This window comes from Colossoma macropomum, unplaced genomic scaffold (assembly GCF_904425465.1).
Source record: "Colossoma macropomum unplaced genomic scaffold, Colossoma_macropomum, whole genome shotgun sequence".
NCBI classification, from domain to species: domain Eukaryota; kingdom Metazoa; phylum Chordata; class Actinopteri; order Characiformes; family Serrasalmidae; genus Colossoma; species Colossoma macropomum.
The window spans coordinates 15359437-15377062 of record NW_023494796.1 but is presented as its reverse complement, the minus strand read 5'-3'; the positions used below and the strand labels follow the sequence as shown (position 1 = coordinate 15377062).

At 39.4% G+C, this 17626-nt stretch overlaps 1 protein-coding gene and 1 long non-coding RNA gene across 4 annotated transcripts in view; both read right to left on the bottom strand.

The window, feature by feature from the left end:
• Nucleotides 1-219: 219 nt before the first annotated feature.
• Nucleotides 220-6695, bottom strand: LOC118816514. 3 transcript variants are annotated; one of them, XR_005007875.1, is made up of 4 exons: nucleotides 6413-6695; nucleotides 5900-5938; nucleotides 2421-2468; nucleotides 220-1551 (listed from the first exon to the last, which is right to left on the bottom strand). It is a non-coding gene; the product is annotated as an uncharacterized LOC118816514 (long non-coding RNA). The 3 variants fall into 3 exon arrangements; XR_005007877.1 differs by having other exon boundaries at nucleotides 6437-6695; XR_005007876.1 differs by having other exon boundaries at nucleotides 6445-6695.
• A 5473-nt stretch (nucleotides 6696-12168) lies between these two features.
• Nucleotides 12169-17626, bottom strand: part of prss12 (serine protease 12) — a 63095-nt gene continuing 57637 nt past the window's right edge. Inside the window, exon 13 of the mRNA XM_036583401.1 lies at nucleotides 12169-14156. Within this exon, the coding sequence (XP_036439294.1) occupies nucleotides 13849-14156 (308 nt within the window). The 3' untranslated portion in view covers nucleotides 12169-13848. The remainder of the gene's footprint in view (nucleotides 14157-17626) is intronic.

Genomic DNA, 17626 nt, shown 5'->3' with positions numbered 1-17626 from the left:
TTTTCATTTATGGAGCATGTTTCATACTGGTGGAAACTCAGTGCTTTACAGACAGGTGATAAAAAACACTTATAGAAGTCTGGGAAATTGTACAGAACACGTATATTACAAACATTTTATACATGTATCTGTGACCAGTTTGGTCTTATATTGTTTAAAAACACTGATTCCAAATTTGCCATACATTACCCTGGCTTCTCTTAGTGTAGCAGACGCCTCACAGAAGTGTCAAACTACAAATGTGTCTGTGCTTCACCTAAACTGAATTTTTTATAAAGGGTTTATAACTTATTTTTTGTCTTATGTCAATATATTTGCATATTTCTGATCATATTCCAGGACTTGCAATGGTTTTGTGCATCCACACGGTGGCGCCCCGGTCACATAAATGAGCTCAGACTTGCCCAACAGCAATCAGTCATTACATAAACAAGTGAAAGTAACCAGCAGTCCATTCATGTTACAGTGCACTAATGGTGGTGCATTAACATGTAGAAGCTGTAGATGAAGGATTGAAACTGTACTCAAGTGGACGTTTTTACTACTGACACTGTGTTGATTTTGTAGTACACACTAATAAACTCAATCAATTAAATTCAGTTCAGTTCAATCAGTACATTAATTGCCAAAAGTATGCAAGGTAAAAAACAAAATTGTGCTGATATAAATATTAATACAAATGCGCGGAATTATATTAAGGCCATTTAACTTAATTTAGTGTTCATTGCTGGAGAACTGCAAATGGATAAAACCTTTGTCCAGTTTGTGAACCTCCTTATGTCTCCGGCATTCACCATATTTCGTGGTAGCTGTAACACCATCACCACATCTATGATGAGAAGTCACATGAGCCACCACTATCTAAAGGGGTTTGCCATGGTCTGTATGTATTTTTTAGGAGACAAGGAATTACTGTAACAGGTTAGTTACATTCCTTAGTACATCACACAAGCATTGTAGGCCATAACTTTTTTACTAAGTAAATAGGTCTAAGTAAACAAACAGTGACCCGTCACAGATGAATTTATATAGACTAACTAAAATGCTGTGTAGAGGTCAAATTACTAACATTTACAGTGAAGATACTGGAATACAAATTCATTTCAAATGGGCCGTAAGGAACCTGAACATGAAATTCAAAACCCTTCCAAAGTCCCAACACAAACGGATCAATCAAACAGCCCCTGCTGAATTAAAACCTTATGGTTTTACTTTCTTATGGTTTCCAGTAGAGAGCACACCTTTAGATCACATTAGATACAATCAAATGCATTTAGAATCAGTCATCGGTCACCTGTTAAACCATCAGGATCACAGCAGTTCACCAGACTGCAACCATTCTTTTCTTAAATTATGTTCTGGTCTTCATCTATGCCACCACTGACCTTCTCCAGATGCCTGTGTAGGAGTGCAAGTGAGATTTTCTCTGTGTCCTGGAATCTTAAAGCCCCCAAAAAAAGGGCTGCTGTGTGTGAAACTTGATGGCTTAGTGGGAATGACATGGCTTTAGCTGTGTGAGGTAAGTGGTTCAAATCTGGTGTGGTAGTAGCTCTGTGAGAAGAGAAATGAAACCTTTGTTAAGTAACTTGCAAAAAATAAATAAATAAATTTCAACTTCACTTTTTTGCATACCCAAAGTTGCAATTTTTTTCCTTGTGAAATGTTGCATAACCCCTTATTGTCCTCTCTCCTGGGGCCCAGGGGGAAGCTGGGTATACCTTCCCCCCTGGTTCTTGGCTATCGCCCTCCGGCCTTCCCCACACCTCATGTGCCCTTCACCCTGTGCGTTTCACCACCACGACCTGGAGATCCTGATCAGGATTTGAACTGATAACCTATGAATCTTGGAGGCATGGCATCTACCAGCAAGTCACAGGATCTAAAGCAGCTCACTTTTTTTTTAACATTTGTCTTTGGGTTTCTCATCTTCACCAGAAAAACATGCAAAAACAAGGCCTCAAGCAGGATTTGAACCAACAACCTTCTGCTTTCCAAGTTAGTTATATCAGATACATAAGTTATACCAGTGCGACACAGGACCTCCAGAGCAACTATGCATGTTTAGGAGCATATTAGGCCATGATCGCTTAAGGATGCGATGATCCCAAAAGGCAGTTGAAGATTGAACTCTTCAAGTTGGAACCTATATGTATATATGCACAATTCCTGATTGTCCAACTTTCCACTGGGCGTTGCAAGAATTTAACCTTTTGTTTCCATCCTACAAGAGTAGTGATGCAATACTTGCAGGGAAATATAGGCATGATTCTATTAAATTAAGATGAACTAAAAATTACAGACATGCACTTTTTAGTTCCCAAAAATGACCAGGCCTTTTCTGAAGGTTTAGAAGGCCCTGAGGATTTATTGCTGCTTCTGAGTGCTGATTGGTTAGCACTACTTCTACTGCTACCTCTTACCTTAAGTTGACATCCTTGCTTCCAGATCCTCATCCCCTCTTCTTTTCTCTGATGAGAAAGATTCATGATGAGTATCAGAATCACTTTATTTTGCCAAGTGTGTTACTCATGAAAGGAATCGGTCTTGGTGAGTCACACATGTATAACATACACTGAACACACACTAAACAGACCAGACAAGCACACAGACTGTTAACAAGTATTAAACTAAGAGACAAAGACAATAAAATGTCTAAATAGAACATAGAATAAAGGGTAAAGAATAATAAGGAGACGTGGAGAGGAGCTAAAAAGAAGTGTGAATATCTGCAGGTCTGAGTACACAAACTATAAAAACTATTAAATACAGAATATTACAGACTGTAAATAATCATTATGTTACAGAGGAGTTACTGTTATTCTAATATATTAAGGGAGGTTTGATGGTTTAGTTTTAGTTTAAAGTGCAAGGTGTCCACTGTGGTTAATAAGCGCTACAGCTCTTGGGAAAAAGCTGTTAGCACGTCTGGTTGTGCTAGTTTAGATGATTCAGAATCTTCTACCAGATGGAAGTGGCTGGAATAGGTGATGGCCAGGATGAGAGGGGTCAGCTGTTATTTTGCCGGTGAGTTTCATCACCCTGCTGTCGTAGATGTCCTGAAGTGTGGCAGACTACAGTGATCCTCTCCGCTGTCCTGATTACGCGCTGGAGTTTGGCTCATTCTTGTGAGGTGGAGGAACCAAACCAGGTGGTTATAGATGATGTGAGGACAGACTCGCTGTGTAGAGCTGGATCATCGGGCTTTTATCAAAATTTCTGGAAATTCTTCAGCAGATCTGAGGTGGAATTTGAAACAATCCTGACCTCACAGGAATCGTTCAAACTAGCGAGTCTCACAACTGACTGACTGTACTTTTTTTTCCACGACATTTGACTTTCAGCTTCTCAGCAAAGACATATAAGAAATAAACAAACCTCAAGCATGGTGAGGATTTGAACCAACAACCTCCTGGGCTTCAGGGCAGAACTCACACCAGTAAACTACACGATTTCCCAACTGAACTGGCCTTTTTTGGATTCCGAACTTCAGAGACCCAAACAAACAGACAAACAAACAAACAAACAAACAAATACATACATACATACTTTTTTTTTTGCTTGTGAGTGTCTTGGCTCTGACCTCTGAAGATCAGTGGCTACAATTTGAGCATTTTGACTTTGACCTTATGTTTCTGCCCTGAGTACCTTTGGAACCACCTGTGATACCACAGCAACTGCCTAGCACCACATATGCAACTACCTGGGATATCATAGCTACCACCTTAGCAACATACTTGGGATAGCTTGTATACACTAAGCAATACCTTATCAACTACCTGGGATACAATAGCAATTGTCTAGCAACACTTTAGCAACTAGGTGGTTTACCGTACCAACCACACAGCAACATCATAGTAATCACTGGGACACCACAGTAATTGCCTAGCAACACTCTAGCAACCAGCTGGGATACCAATGGAACCCTCTTGCAACACTTTAGCAACCACGTGGTTTACTATAGCAACTGACTAGAAACAATTTAGCAGCACCTTGAGATATTATAGCAACCATTTAGTGTTACCATTGCAACCATCTGGGATACCATAGCCGCCACCTAACAACACTTTCCGCTACTTGGGACGTTTAATTAAGGACAAATATCTTTATAAGTGCCATGGTTCTTATGCTGGTGTTACAGACAAAAGAGGAGTTCAGTCCTCAAACTAAAACTAATCAACATGGCCAGTGAAAGCTAACCTGAATGAATTACCTTCAGCAAAAAAGGATTTTTAACATTTAAACTGAGCAGCGTCTCTTACATCTAAAAGCCTTTAATTAGTAATAAACTCCACCTGCTGCTGGTGATGAGGAGGGACAATGCAGAACTGCGCCATCTGCTGGCTGTGTTTAGAGCATTCTGGATCTCCAGAGAAGGAGCACTGCCACTCTGTGATGTCTTCCAGGTTTGTCTTCCAGAGTCCAAAATTAATGTGTTAATATGAAGCATTTAAGCAAACCAGTAGTTTGTAGATGCTTAAATATTTTTTATATAAAAGAATGCATTCACTTCTTGAACACAGAACAACATAAAACATTTTAACACTGCTGCTGTATTTCTGAGCGCTTGTAAATTCATGACATCAGTGAGCGTAAACTGCTCCACTCTGCCAATGAGCTGCTCTGCTTGCCAACCAATCAGAATTTATTACCAGTAATGCTAACCAATCAGTGCTCAATAGCCGTAAAGCTAACCAATCAGCACTCAATAGCAGTAATGCTAACCAATCAGAGCTCAGTAGCAGTAATCCCTGCTGTAGTGCTATGTAACTTTTGAGGAGCGGGCATGAGACCTCTTGCGAGAACTGTGTAATGCTTTACGACACCATGTCACACATCAACATCTATGGGTCACGATAGCTGTAGTGATCTGTCTCACAGATAAATGATGATTTCATATTTTGAAGTAACGGCTTGATAAAGTATGACAATTCCACCAAGTCATATTGGTAACATTTTTTACCATTTGTTGTAGAGTTGTGACAATTCAATCTGCAGGACCATTACATGCATGTTTAGACTGCCTAAACTGCTAAATATACACACCTGTTAATGGCAGTTACTGATTTTCACATCTTTGTATTTCTGTAGGTTTCAAGTCAACAGGCTCCTCACATCTTTGAATGTTTTATGTTTTTAAGCAGTACCAGCACTTTATAGATGGTCCCTTATTGTCTTTGGCGCTTGCTGTGGCGATTCCAGCTACTTTCATCAAATGTACTCATCGAAAGGGAAAGATCGGGGACTTTGGAGAAATATAATGATTGAAGTTTATTGTCTGTTTTAACACGATTCAGAAAACGTAATTTCAGAAATTTTAGGATGTCGTTTGTGAGCAGTAGGAGGGGCAAATGTGAATATCTGCTCAACATCCAATATTCAATAACCACGCGGTGCGTAGCATGCAGTGCATAGCCGCTGGTGCAGCGTTTATCTTCTTACTGTTCTTGGCAGGGCCGGACTGGGACAATTGTTCAGGCTGGGAATCATGGCAGGACTCGTGCCACACACGTACTCACAGCTACTGTATCTGCATGAATAGGTGTTTAGTATGGGTGTTTTTATATGTACATTTAAGGTAATACAAAATACCCTCCATAACTGCCCACTCCAGCTCAGTCACATAAACTGTTCCAGATTTTTTTTGATACACACTTCATGGTGTAAATAATGCTTTGATCATACAGTACTTGAAATGTTTGGATATATGAAGTTTTAAAGCCCTATAAGAACCCAACTTTTAACAGGCTGAGAACACAAGTTACTAGGCGTTCTACATTTTTCTGTACATATATGATGATCTTATTGCTTTGTGTATATATATATATAGTTATAGATATAGATAAATATAAATACATAGTTTTTTTTTTTAATTATTAGGTAAACCTAATGTAAGCTGTACCTGGAGCTCTCCCTGAACTTGAAGGTGTCTCATCTCCACCTTTGCAAAGAAAAAATGAAAACACAAAGTTAATTATCAATGTATATTATTTCTGGAGTATCTAGCACTACTTAGCATCACCAAATGATGTATGCAATGTACACTATGTGGCTCACGTTTTACATCGTGCCAGAATAAAAAAAAATATCGTATGAATTATTGGTGAAAAAAAGCATCTATATCAGATCCGCACTTGTTTTATATAACGCGTGCTTTTTAAACAAACACGAATGAGCATCGTGCCTCAGCTGAAAAGCACTTTTTAATCACGAGTATCAAGACAATCTTCTGAAGAGTCGCAAATAACCAAACTGCTGCGTGTAGACTGGCAAAACGGTCCTTTTAAGATTATCTGTCTATATTTTGTGAATCTGGGCAGCGTAATGAAGCATACAATGAGAATATTTAACTGCTAGTTAGCTAAGTCAGCTAACATTAAGACGCCGTGGGCTACAAAACACAACCAAAGCAAACCTGAAGTAACGAAGCAGTTCTTACACGCTGACCTGTCGCTGCCTTCCTGAATAAGTCAGTCATTTTGAACACCTAGCAGCTTCTTCTTCGAGTCTGAAGAACCGTTCCACCACACAAAGAACCATTTGGGGATGAACTGCTTCTGTATTAAGGCGCGCGGGTTCGCTGGGTTTAGTAGTTTACTAGTAAATACAATGGCTGTGTTTGCAGTGCAGTCATTCCCTGATAGAGAGCATAAGGTCGGCACCCCACTGACTGTTTGTCCACCCTCGGACCACCTAGATTACTGTCATGCATACAAGTTTTAACTAGTTTTTAATCTGCCCAAACAGATTTTAAATGCACAAAGACTTTTATTTTGAAAAAAAAACAAATTGAGAGAAATGAGAGAGAAAAATAAAATGATTTTATAGAAAATGTTCTTGCTGACTGTACTTGATCAAAATGATTTACTAAACTAATTTACAAAGTATAACTGAAGAAAGGAAGGAAGGAGAAATCTGTAAATTGGTCTGTGAGAGGAAAATGAGCGATGATAAGTGGAATTTTGTCTAATACTCTGTTTAACCACCGGTGGACCGCGCAGAAAACGCTGAGCAAAACGCTGAGCAAAACGGCAGCAGACCACCAGCTTTGCCATCAGTGGGCCGACAGTGGTCCACTGTCTTCCTGCTATTAGGGTTGCAACCCTGGTCCTTATCACCTCCACCAGTGAAGAAATGATTTCACATCAAACCACTGAATGGCTGTTTACACCTCAACCACTGAATTATGCAGATATTCTGAAAAACTGGTGGAGTTCCCCTTCAAGGTTTCAAGGTACTCACCATGTTAAAGCAGCGTAACAGGACCTCAGACAAAGTAGCTTTGTACAAACCGTCCTGAGTCTCAGTCTTTCACTCAGCTCCAGAATGTTTAAGTAAACAACATTAACTTCAGTCTCAAAGTTTTATGTATTGTCATTTTGCTGTACATTACTGTTCAAATGCTGTTAAGTACTGAAATAATCACCTACATAGTTACTTTAATAATCTGCACTGTAACTTTTTTTCTGTTCCTTTCATTGTCAGAAAATGAATCCTGGCTAAAATGTTTTTCTGCTTGTTTCAGTGAGCTGCGAAAGAGAAATCATTCATATTGAAATGCTTTTAATCAGCTTAACTACGACTTGTAAGGATGAGAAAAGTACAGTACTTATCTCACTTCATCATTTCTCTCTCCCTCTCCTTCTCTAAGTCCTTCTCAAAGCCCAGAGATCACAAGTAGCTGCCAACACCCTGAACGACAGCGGAGAACAAAGAGGCTATGAAATACATGCCAAATACTGTTCCCCGTACAACTGCTACGTTACACAATGGCTGCCAAATGCTGCTCTCCTATAAAGGTACAAATTACACGCTCAGTGCCAAATGCTTTCAATTCAGCGCTACAACGACAACTAGAACTACAATACCAAGCAGTGCACATTTCTAAGGATACACAGATATGGATCTACTGAATTAGTTCAGCTGCAGCCCCACAGTAAAACTATTTAAAACAACAGTGAAGTATTCAGACTATAGACAGTTACACTGGTTATGTGATCTTTTTAAACGCAATGCATAAATAGAAATAGTAATAAGCTAAATACATACAAAATCATCATTTATAGGCTACTTTCTATTGGGAGGTGTCGGTCCCAAACCCTAACCCCTGAATTTACAGGTCAGTTAAAAGTTAGTTAAAAGTCCAAAATGTGTTTTTATCTCTTAATTTTGAACCAACTTGTTAGAATGATCCGTTTAAAAATGCACAGTTGGGCCATCAAGCCAAAATTTTGAGGTAAATGTTACAGAAAGTACCAACAATCAGGTGTTGCTTTAAAAAAAGTAAATATTTAGTTTAAAATGTTTACGTTCATAAGAACACCGCTGTCATGTTAGGTGGCAAATTCTGATCAAGTCTGATTTAATGCAGTTAGTTCCATGTCTGACCAAACATGCTGTGGATCTTGCAGGGTTGGAGGAGGAGTGGTTGTTTTGTACCGTAGTAATGGTGTAATGATAGGTATTTGTGAAACTGGTCACCTCCAAGGCAGGTGGCCACTCGGACCACAGGTTTTTCAGCAGCCAAAATAAGAAATAAAATGTCCAGCCCGGCCCACTTTGTTCATCACTGGATGACCTTACACACTCACTGTGTTAACAGGGAACATTCTGTGGCTAAATTTGGGTACTTTTATACGTGCCATGCATTACTGCTTTTAAATGTAAAGATAGCTTCACACGTCCCAACTCATTTGTCTCCTCAGCTCCTTGGAAACAGGGCTGAACACACTTACACGCATACAAAGAGCCAGTGTGGGCACTGTTTGTTGTGTAAACAGGAAGAAGTTGTAGAACAGACTGAGCTAACAAACACTTCAGTGTTAGCCAGATTTTCTCCCACACACACACACACACACACACACACACAGATAAGTCAAGAATAAGACTAGTCAAGCCTGGTTTTGCTGGACTGCCATCGTCTGCAAGAAATTTGTGTCAAGAAGTGTTTACCATATAAGATATAAAAGACCCGTACATTATGGGCAGAGTGGTGAATTAGCATTTAGTCCACTTGCCTGCAGTGTCTGCTGGATGACCACTTTGATTATACACCAGCCCCTTTTTGTCAATAAATACACACATTTTTCAACCTTACTACTAACACTACTACAACTAATAATAATAATTACATCAGCAGATCCTTATGGAACCATGCTGGTGACATCCTTTCTTAATAATAATAATAATAAAATATTGCATGGCCACAGGACAGTTAAGTTGTGGCCACGTCTGACTAAGGAATGCGAACATAAGTTGTGTATTGATGCATAAGAACAAGACAGTTAAGTTGTGGCATCAACTTACTAAATAATGGGAATGAGACAGTTAAGTTGTGGCACCAACTTACTGAGGCATGGGAATCACATGATTAAGTTGTGGCCTGGGAATGAGATAATTAAGTCATGGCCATGGCTTACGATCATCATAATCAATCTGTTTCAAAATGACCTGAATCACCCATTTCAGGGTTTCCGTTTCCAGTAGGTTTGTGTATTTGTGCCAGTCTAGTTAGAACCTGTTTAGAGGCTGACCAACTGTCTACTTTCATGCTAACACAACAAGTTGACCTAGTAAACTTCAACACAAAACACCATCATAAATAATGAAACATATGCCTGTAAAATGCATCCAAACCTAACCTTTAGCATAAAGTGTTCTAACCCAGAATTAAATGAAGATAACAGATTACAAAAAAGATTAGAAAAACAAGAGCTAACAGAAAGAAAAACAAACAAACAAATAAATTCTTAAAAATGCTGGGAAGCTCCTCCTGCTTTACTAAATCAAAAGTTATTGGTTTCATGAACTCTCATTTCACATCAGACCACTCTGAATGATTTGTTTACATCTTAACCATCAAACTGGCCCCTTTGGTGGTGGTTTAGACTGGAAATTAAACAAATGAAGGCTGTTCTCTGACTTTTGCACAGTACTGTATTTTTTTTTTTTATCCTAATCTAATATTAGGATACATTTTAATTTTTAATCTGATTTTTTAGCTATCCTAATTTAATTTCTAAATTGACTTTTAATTTCATGATTCTTCTCTTTTAAATATATTGTTTTAATCATGTTTTTTTTATTTCTATTCTCGTTTACTTTTTTTAAACAACAGTATTTTCTGACTGTATTTCCTCATTGTAAAGCACTTTGAATGACAGCAGTGTATAAAAGGTGCTATATAAAAAAACTTGCCTTGCCTTGGCTTACTGTATGTATGCACAAACACACACACACACACACACACACACACACACACCTCTGGGAGCAGAGTTCAGCTGGGTTGGACCACAGACTATGTTGAATGTAATGAATTTGTCATTACTCAGAGAACTCGCCCATTAACTGCTCCTTTCTTTCACTCTCTCGGAGGATTGTCCAGTCACTCCCTCACTTTATTGCTCTTCTTTGTGTTTTATAAAAAGCCTGGACTTTTCACCCCCTCCACACCTTTACACTGAAACTTCACCAACAACTTCTACAGAGAATATAATGTATATGTGGTGTAATAAACTACACGCACAACGTTTAGTCACGACTGAGTAAACAGATGCGGTTCAAGCTCAGACTTTTCACAGCTTGGCGAAGAATTTTAGAACTTCAGCTCCAGAACTTTAAATGATGTGTCCAACTACAGGCAGTGTATGAGCAAAGCAGTATGGCGGTGTTTATGGTAAATCACGGTTATTACGGTATATTATGTCATCATATGCATTTCTGAGAACATCAGTCCTTAACACTGACCAAATGCATGTTTCTTTGCAAACAGAGTCCTGTTTAACTGGACTTAGGGCAGTGCAGTATGTGAAACATTGTGTAGTTCTGTTTTCACTGTTTTAACTTATTAAACCTCAAAAAATAAGACTAAATATCATGATACATTTATTCAAGTTCCCATTTCAAGTTCTTCTTCTTAGTGTGTTGACATACTTACAAATTCTTTTGGCGTTTGTTAAAAAGAAATGTTCCTTTTATTAACATTGCACCGGGTCAGTGTGATGTAAGACTTCAGAAATACTGACTTATTGCACAGTGGTATCAGCACCATAACACTGATGGACATTAGTTTAACTTAAGGATGCACATGGGAAAACAACACAACACAGAATGAATAATGTTTGATGGACGAATTACAAATCATTATTTGTATATTATTCAACAGACAGATTTACAATATCATTCACAAGGGATTAATTATGACAGGATAACATACACAGTGAAGATCACCAGAGCTTTAAACTGAAGTAAACATGACAGACGAATGTAAACTCTTGGTTGAGATATTCATGCTCTAAGCAGGTGTGAGGTCTTTGTGGGTGTTGTATTTATAAAAATGACAGTTCTACACTGTATTTAACCTGGTTTGTGCAGTTCTAGGTTGTGCTTCAAAATACAGGGCAGTGTCGGGCAGTCCAGTCAGTACAAGGTCAATATGAGTGGACATTACAACTGCTAAATGCAAAGCTGAGCGAACTAAAATAGCGACAACACTGTAAATTCTTTTATCACAAATGCATTTCTAGAACAAACATTACAATGGAGGGTATTGCAAATACATTGTCTAAGTAGTATCAAAAAGTAAAATTATAGGTTTAAAGAAGACATATATGTGTGCTGCAGTTTGAATACCCCTAATTACATTCTAATTACAATCCCCTAATTCAAATTACATCCTGTACAGAAAACACAGTTCTGCACATTTTAATGCACAGTTACTGTTTTTTTTGCTGCATTTAACATATTGGAAAAACACAAAACACAAAATGTGGCCTGTGCCAGTGGTTAAGGCACATATATTTTATGTTTAATTTGTTTCAAATGTTAAAATTAGCAAATTAATAAAAACTGTGCACTGAAATTACTAGAAAATTCCACATCTAAGTAACTTATTTTCACATAGAAAATCAACCAGACGTGATCTGACTGGTGTAATTTGCATTTGACTAAGTTAGATTTTAAAGTAAAAGGGGTTTGCATTTATTTCAGCGATTTAAGGAAAAAAGCTTCATGATTTATTGGAGCCGTCATGTTTATTTGATTGAACTTGATTAATGTAATGCATATTTTGAGTTCTCATTTTTCTCTCTTACTGTAACAAAGCTTGATAGAACCATATATATATATATATATATATATATATATATACGCAGTCGAGTCACATTATTATGACCACCAGCTAATATCCAGAGTAACCCCTGTGTAACAGCAGCTAGACAGGCTGGGACTGCTGACTGCAGTGCATCCCCCAGCTGCTGGAGGGTGCGTGGGGGAGGATCCATAGAGCGAACACGACGATCGAGGTGGTCCCACAGATGCTCAATTGGGTTCAAGTCTGGGGAATTAGGGGGCCAGGGTAGTACTTGGAAGTCTTGGCCATGCTCTTCCAACCAATGTCGTACATTTCTAGCCGTGTGACATTGTCCCATTGTCTTGCTGGAAGATCCCATCCGCCCCAGGGAAGACAATTGGCATGTATGGATGTACGTGATCGGCAAGGATGGATTCATACACAAATCAGTTGAGAGTGCCTTCCATAATAATGTGACTCAACTGTGTATATATATTAGATTTAAATAACGGTTTGTTAAGTCTATTTTTCTATGAAAGTAAAAATGCTTTATTTACTTCATTTTATTGTATATTTCTCAACATTATTCTTTTCTTTTTTCAATGTTTGCAACCAAAGTAAACTGAATACAGGATATATTTGCCCAACAATATGGACAGTGCTTGTGTTGGGTGATCATCAGTATCATTGGGTGTCATTAATCATTTCATTTGGAGATTTAGATTAGAATCTGCACTGATGCACATCTGCTTCATTTACACAGTTTAAACAGAGAAAATAAAACAGATTGGGCCATTTAGTTGGTTTTGAATAATTTGGGTGCAAAAAACAACTGAGGCCTTTGTGAATAATTTTACACACCACTATTTCAATAAAACAAAGAGGTCTACATTTAACTCACACCTGTTTTGTGCTCAGTTCTCCTACATCGCCCAGACGCTCCAAAGTCTACAGGCAAACGAGAATTTAGTGCAAACTGTGAGTTGGAGTCGATACACAAGGACATACATTTTGTAAAGTACAGGACTTTTCCCCACCTTATGTCAAGATGAATCAAACCCCCTCCCCGTGAGTCCCCCAGAATCCTTAGCTCATCACACATAGCTCAAGAGCTACACATGATGTCATCTTTCCTGGGGAGAGTTTATGATTTCGCAGAGGTTGCCGGTAAGGTGAGGTCATCCATTTATTAGCAACTACATGGCAACTGAATCCCTGGAGAGAGGGATACTGAAAAACGTTCCAGTACTTTTTCTGTTCAAAAATGCTGGAAATGACTTCGTCCCGTCAACTGCCGATGGTATCTTCTTGATCTGTTTGAAACTATGAATAAAAGTACCTTTTCATAAAACTTTACACCATTTCATATTTTCGTAGTGGTCCCTACAACCCAGAAGTGCTAGCAGTTAAACGAAAGATAACGTTAAAGGAGTCGTTTAGTCAACAAGGCCAACACTGCAATTGAAAGAAAGCGAATACTCACCAATTAGCATCATACAAATGACATCACGCTAACAAGCCTCCATTCATTGTTAGCTACATTAGCATGCTTGGTCAGGCTATTCCTTTAAGAAAGGAAGAGGACATTTAGGCTGTGTTCATCACATCTGAGCACCACCTAAAAACTAACAGAGTTAAAACATTGTTATAAGCACCATTTTCCATAAAGTCCTTTCATCACAGTCAAGCTTTGATCATTTTCATCACTTTCTCTGACCACAGCACAAAGTTACTTATGGTCAGTAGTAACACTGCCGTGCTTCTCAGGTAATCCTTGCACCCTATTGGCTGGTGACCTTATTGATCCAGGGCAGAAAGGCGGAGACTTTGGTGTATACGCCTGGAGCGTCTTGCAGTCGACACGAGTGACCCCAGGACGTGACTCCGTACAAGACCCAGCTACCACTCCCTCGCTCGCACACCAGCGGACCCCCGCTGTCACCCCGGCAACTGTCCACGCGGCGCTCATCTAAAGCCGCGCCAGCACACAGCATACGGCTGGTGAACTGACCAGCATAGCGGCGCGCGCACTGTCGTTTGCTCAGGACGGTGATGGGCGCTTGCTGCAGGGTTTTGGAGTATGCTCGGCCTGAGAGAGAAGAAGAGAGAGGGAGAGAAAGAGAGAGAGAGAGAGAGAGATGTCAAAAACATGCCCCAGGTCATTCCAGCCTGTTGTTATTATCAACCACAGAAGAAAATGATTCCAAGTCAAATAACATTAGTGCGGCCCCAGAGTCCATTCTAGCTCCGTCCAAGATCTGCTGCTGTTTCACTTCACTTTAGCTTGAATTTGGTTGCTTGTTTGTAAAAAAAAAAAGTTGTATTTTCCCATAAAGTGCAAAATATCAAGATGAAAGTACAAACATGAACACTTAGAACTAGCAAATAAGAACTCCACGTCAGATTTTAATGTGTAGTACGGAATAATTAGTCTGTAACTACATTTTCCATCACAGGAATGCTTTCAGGAACTTCTTCAGTGGGGACCCTCAGGACCTTCTAGGCCTTTCAGAGAAGGCTAAGAAAGCATATCTGTAATTTTAAGTTCATTTTTATTCAATAAAAACTTGCTTGTTATATTTCAACTTAGTCAGTATTGTAGTACTATTCTTATTAGGTATTTGTTGTTGCATTCTTGGAAAGCCGAAAAAATAAAACTGTCCAATCAGGATTTTTTTCTCTGTGCCTTCTCTAGTTAACTCTCTAGTTAGGACTGTAGCAGTAGTTACTGCTGTACTTTTATGTGCAGTTCATGGTTTGACTGATGTTGTGAAAAATGTTGTGGAACAATAGCGTGATTGTTCTTTTAAGTGTATAACAAATACACAGTTAAACATTTGCTACTGGAAGCTAGCTTGATAGAATTCTGGCATTTGCCGCATCTTTGCATGTTGTACTAATAATGTATCAAAACTGAGGGCCCTATGGGTGCACATTAAAGCACATACACTATATGGCCAAAAGTATGTGGACACTTGGCCATCACACTTATATGAGCTTGTTGGCTGTCCCGTTCCAAAACCATGGGCATGAATATAAAGTTGGCTCCCTTTGCGGCTATAATAGCCTCCACTGTTCTGGGACGGCTTTCCATAGCATTTCGGAGTGTGTCTGTGGGAATTTACCAATTCATTCTGAAGGTGTTAAATGGGGCTGACGTCAGAGATCCATGCAGGCCACTGGAGTTCCTCCACAACAGACTGATCAAACTATGTCTTAGAGGAGCTCGCTTTGTGCACATGGGTACAGTAATGCTGGAACAAGGACAGGCCTTTCACGAACGGTTGCCACAAAGTTGGAAGTATAACTACCTAAAATGTCTTTGTATGCTGTAGCTTTCTCATTACCCTTCACTGAAACTAAGGGGTCCAAACCCTGAAAAACAGCCTCAGACCATTATCCCTCCTCCACCAAACTTTAATGCTGGCACTATGCATTCCAGTAAGTGGCGTTCTTCTAGTATCCACCAAACCCGGATTCATCCATCAGACTGCCAGATAGTGAAGTTTGATTCATTACTTGAAAGAACACAATTTCCACTGCTGTGGAGTCCAGTAGTAGCACGCTTTACACCACTTCAGCTGACACTTGGTATTGCACATAGTGATCTTAGGCTTGAGTGCTGGTGCTCAGCCATGAAGCTCCTTGTGCTGACCTCTAGAATCAATTTGGAACTGCAAGAGAGGATAGACAATTTTAAGTGCTTCAGCATTCATGCATGGTCGACTGCTTTGTGGCTGAGCTGTTGTTGTTCCTAGACGCTTCCCTTTCACAATAACAGCACTTACAGTTGACCAGGGCAGATCTAGCAGGGCAGAAATTTGACAAACCGACTTGGGGCAAACGTGGCATCCTATAACAGTGCCACTGCTTAAATGCACTGAGCTCTTCTGTACAACCCATTCTACTAACAGAGTTTGTCTATGGAGATGATATGGCTCTGTGCTTGACTTCATACACCTGTTTGCAATACAGTGAAGTACTGTAATTTTATAACACATTATGAGTACTGCAAATAAACAGTAAATCACTGGAGAAATTGAAGCTAGTAGATTACTACAATTTTACACATTGTTTAAAAAACAGGAGCATATAAGATGTGTTTTAAGTCTTTGAATGGTTCTGAACCGGACAAAAGGCGTTATATAACACCAACCCTTTCCTTCTGATTACAGAGAGAGAAAGAGAGCAGTACAGAAGTACTGATGAGCAAAGGGCAAACATGACGGGTTACTGCACACCATCCGTTTCCACTGAAACACGATCACTCGCTAAATTAACATTTTCTTTGCTTTTCAGAGAGTTCACTTGATGGACTGCAGTTACAACAACAAACAGCACGAAATCAATCCATCTGACCCTTTTAAACTGTTCATGAATACAGGACTTATGGCAAAACAGACACAAAGAACACTATAAAACTGATGTACATGATGATCTATAGATGGTTTACATGGGTATCATCATTCCACAGTAAGATTCCTATCTACTGTGCTCATGCTAGGTTAGAGTGTGTGTGTTCGCTACTGTTTTTCTTTCTCTCTTTCTCAGAGCACAGACAGCTGGACTGATGTAGACACACTCACAGTCCATATGTATATGTGTGATGTGTGTGTGTGAGCATAGATGAGTCCAGCTGTCTGTGATAACGTGCGTGTCTGGTCAAAAATTTCACAAGAACAAGCCAGTCTTCACTTTATTAAATGATGGGTACTTTCTAATGCTGAATGATATATAGACAGATGACTGGAAAAACAGAATGAAAGCAGATGTTTCTACATCTGTGTACTGTATGATATGTTTAAGAAGTTAGCATCCTACCACGCTCTGTGGCGTGTATAAAAATGCTGAGCAGGCCCAGTTGACCTCGATTTTGAGTCAAGATGGCAAGAAGAAAAGATCTAAGCGACTTTGAAATAGGGTCCATTATTGAGCCACGGATGGAGCTTTAGTCACAAAGATTGCTCAAATAGCTATATATATATTCTATAGGCTGCCCTGCAATGGACTGGCGACCTGTCCAGGGTGTATCCTGCCTTCCGCCCAATGACAGCTGGGATAGGCTCCAGCACCCCACCGCAACCCAGAAGGATAAGCAGTTTAGAAGATGTATGTAAGATGTATATTCTATAGGAATCGTGACTACACAGTCACTATCATGCATATAGACCTTTGATCTATCTGCAACAGATTTTTACACACTTCAGCACAAGGAGGCCCTGCTCGGTAAGTCTGCGTAGTCCACTACTCCCTAGCTGAGCTGTTGTTGCTACTGGACGCTTCCATTTCACAATAATAGCACTTACAGTGTTGGAAATTGTGGTCAAAAGCACACAATCAGTGACCGTGTTGCTTGTGTATTAGTGTGATATGTAAGGAACTGTTCCTCTGGTGACTGGAAATGTCATTAGAGAAGGTCATTACAAAGACAAATGCACATTTGCAAGTTCAGATATGTGCCTTAAACATGTTGTAGAAATATGAGTGGAGAGAGAGCTCTGAGAACTTGAGCTGGAGATCTAGGTGGCTTCTGCTTGGAGCTAGAAGGCCGGACCCCCA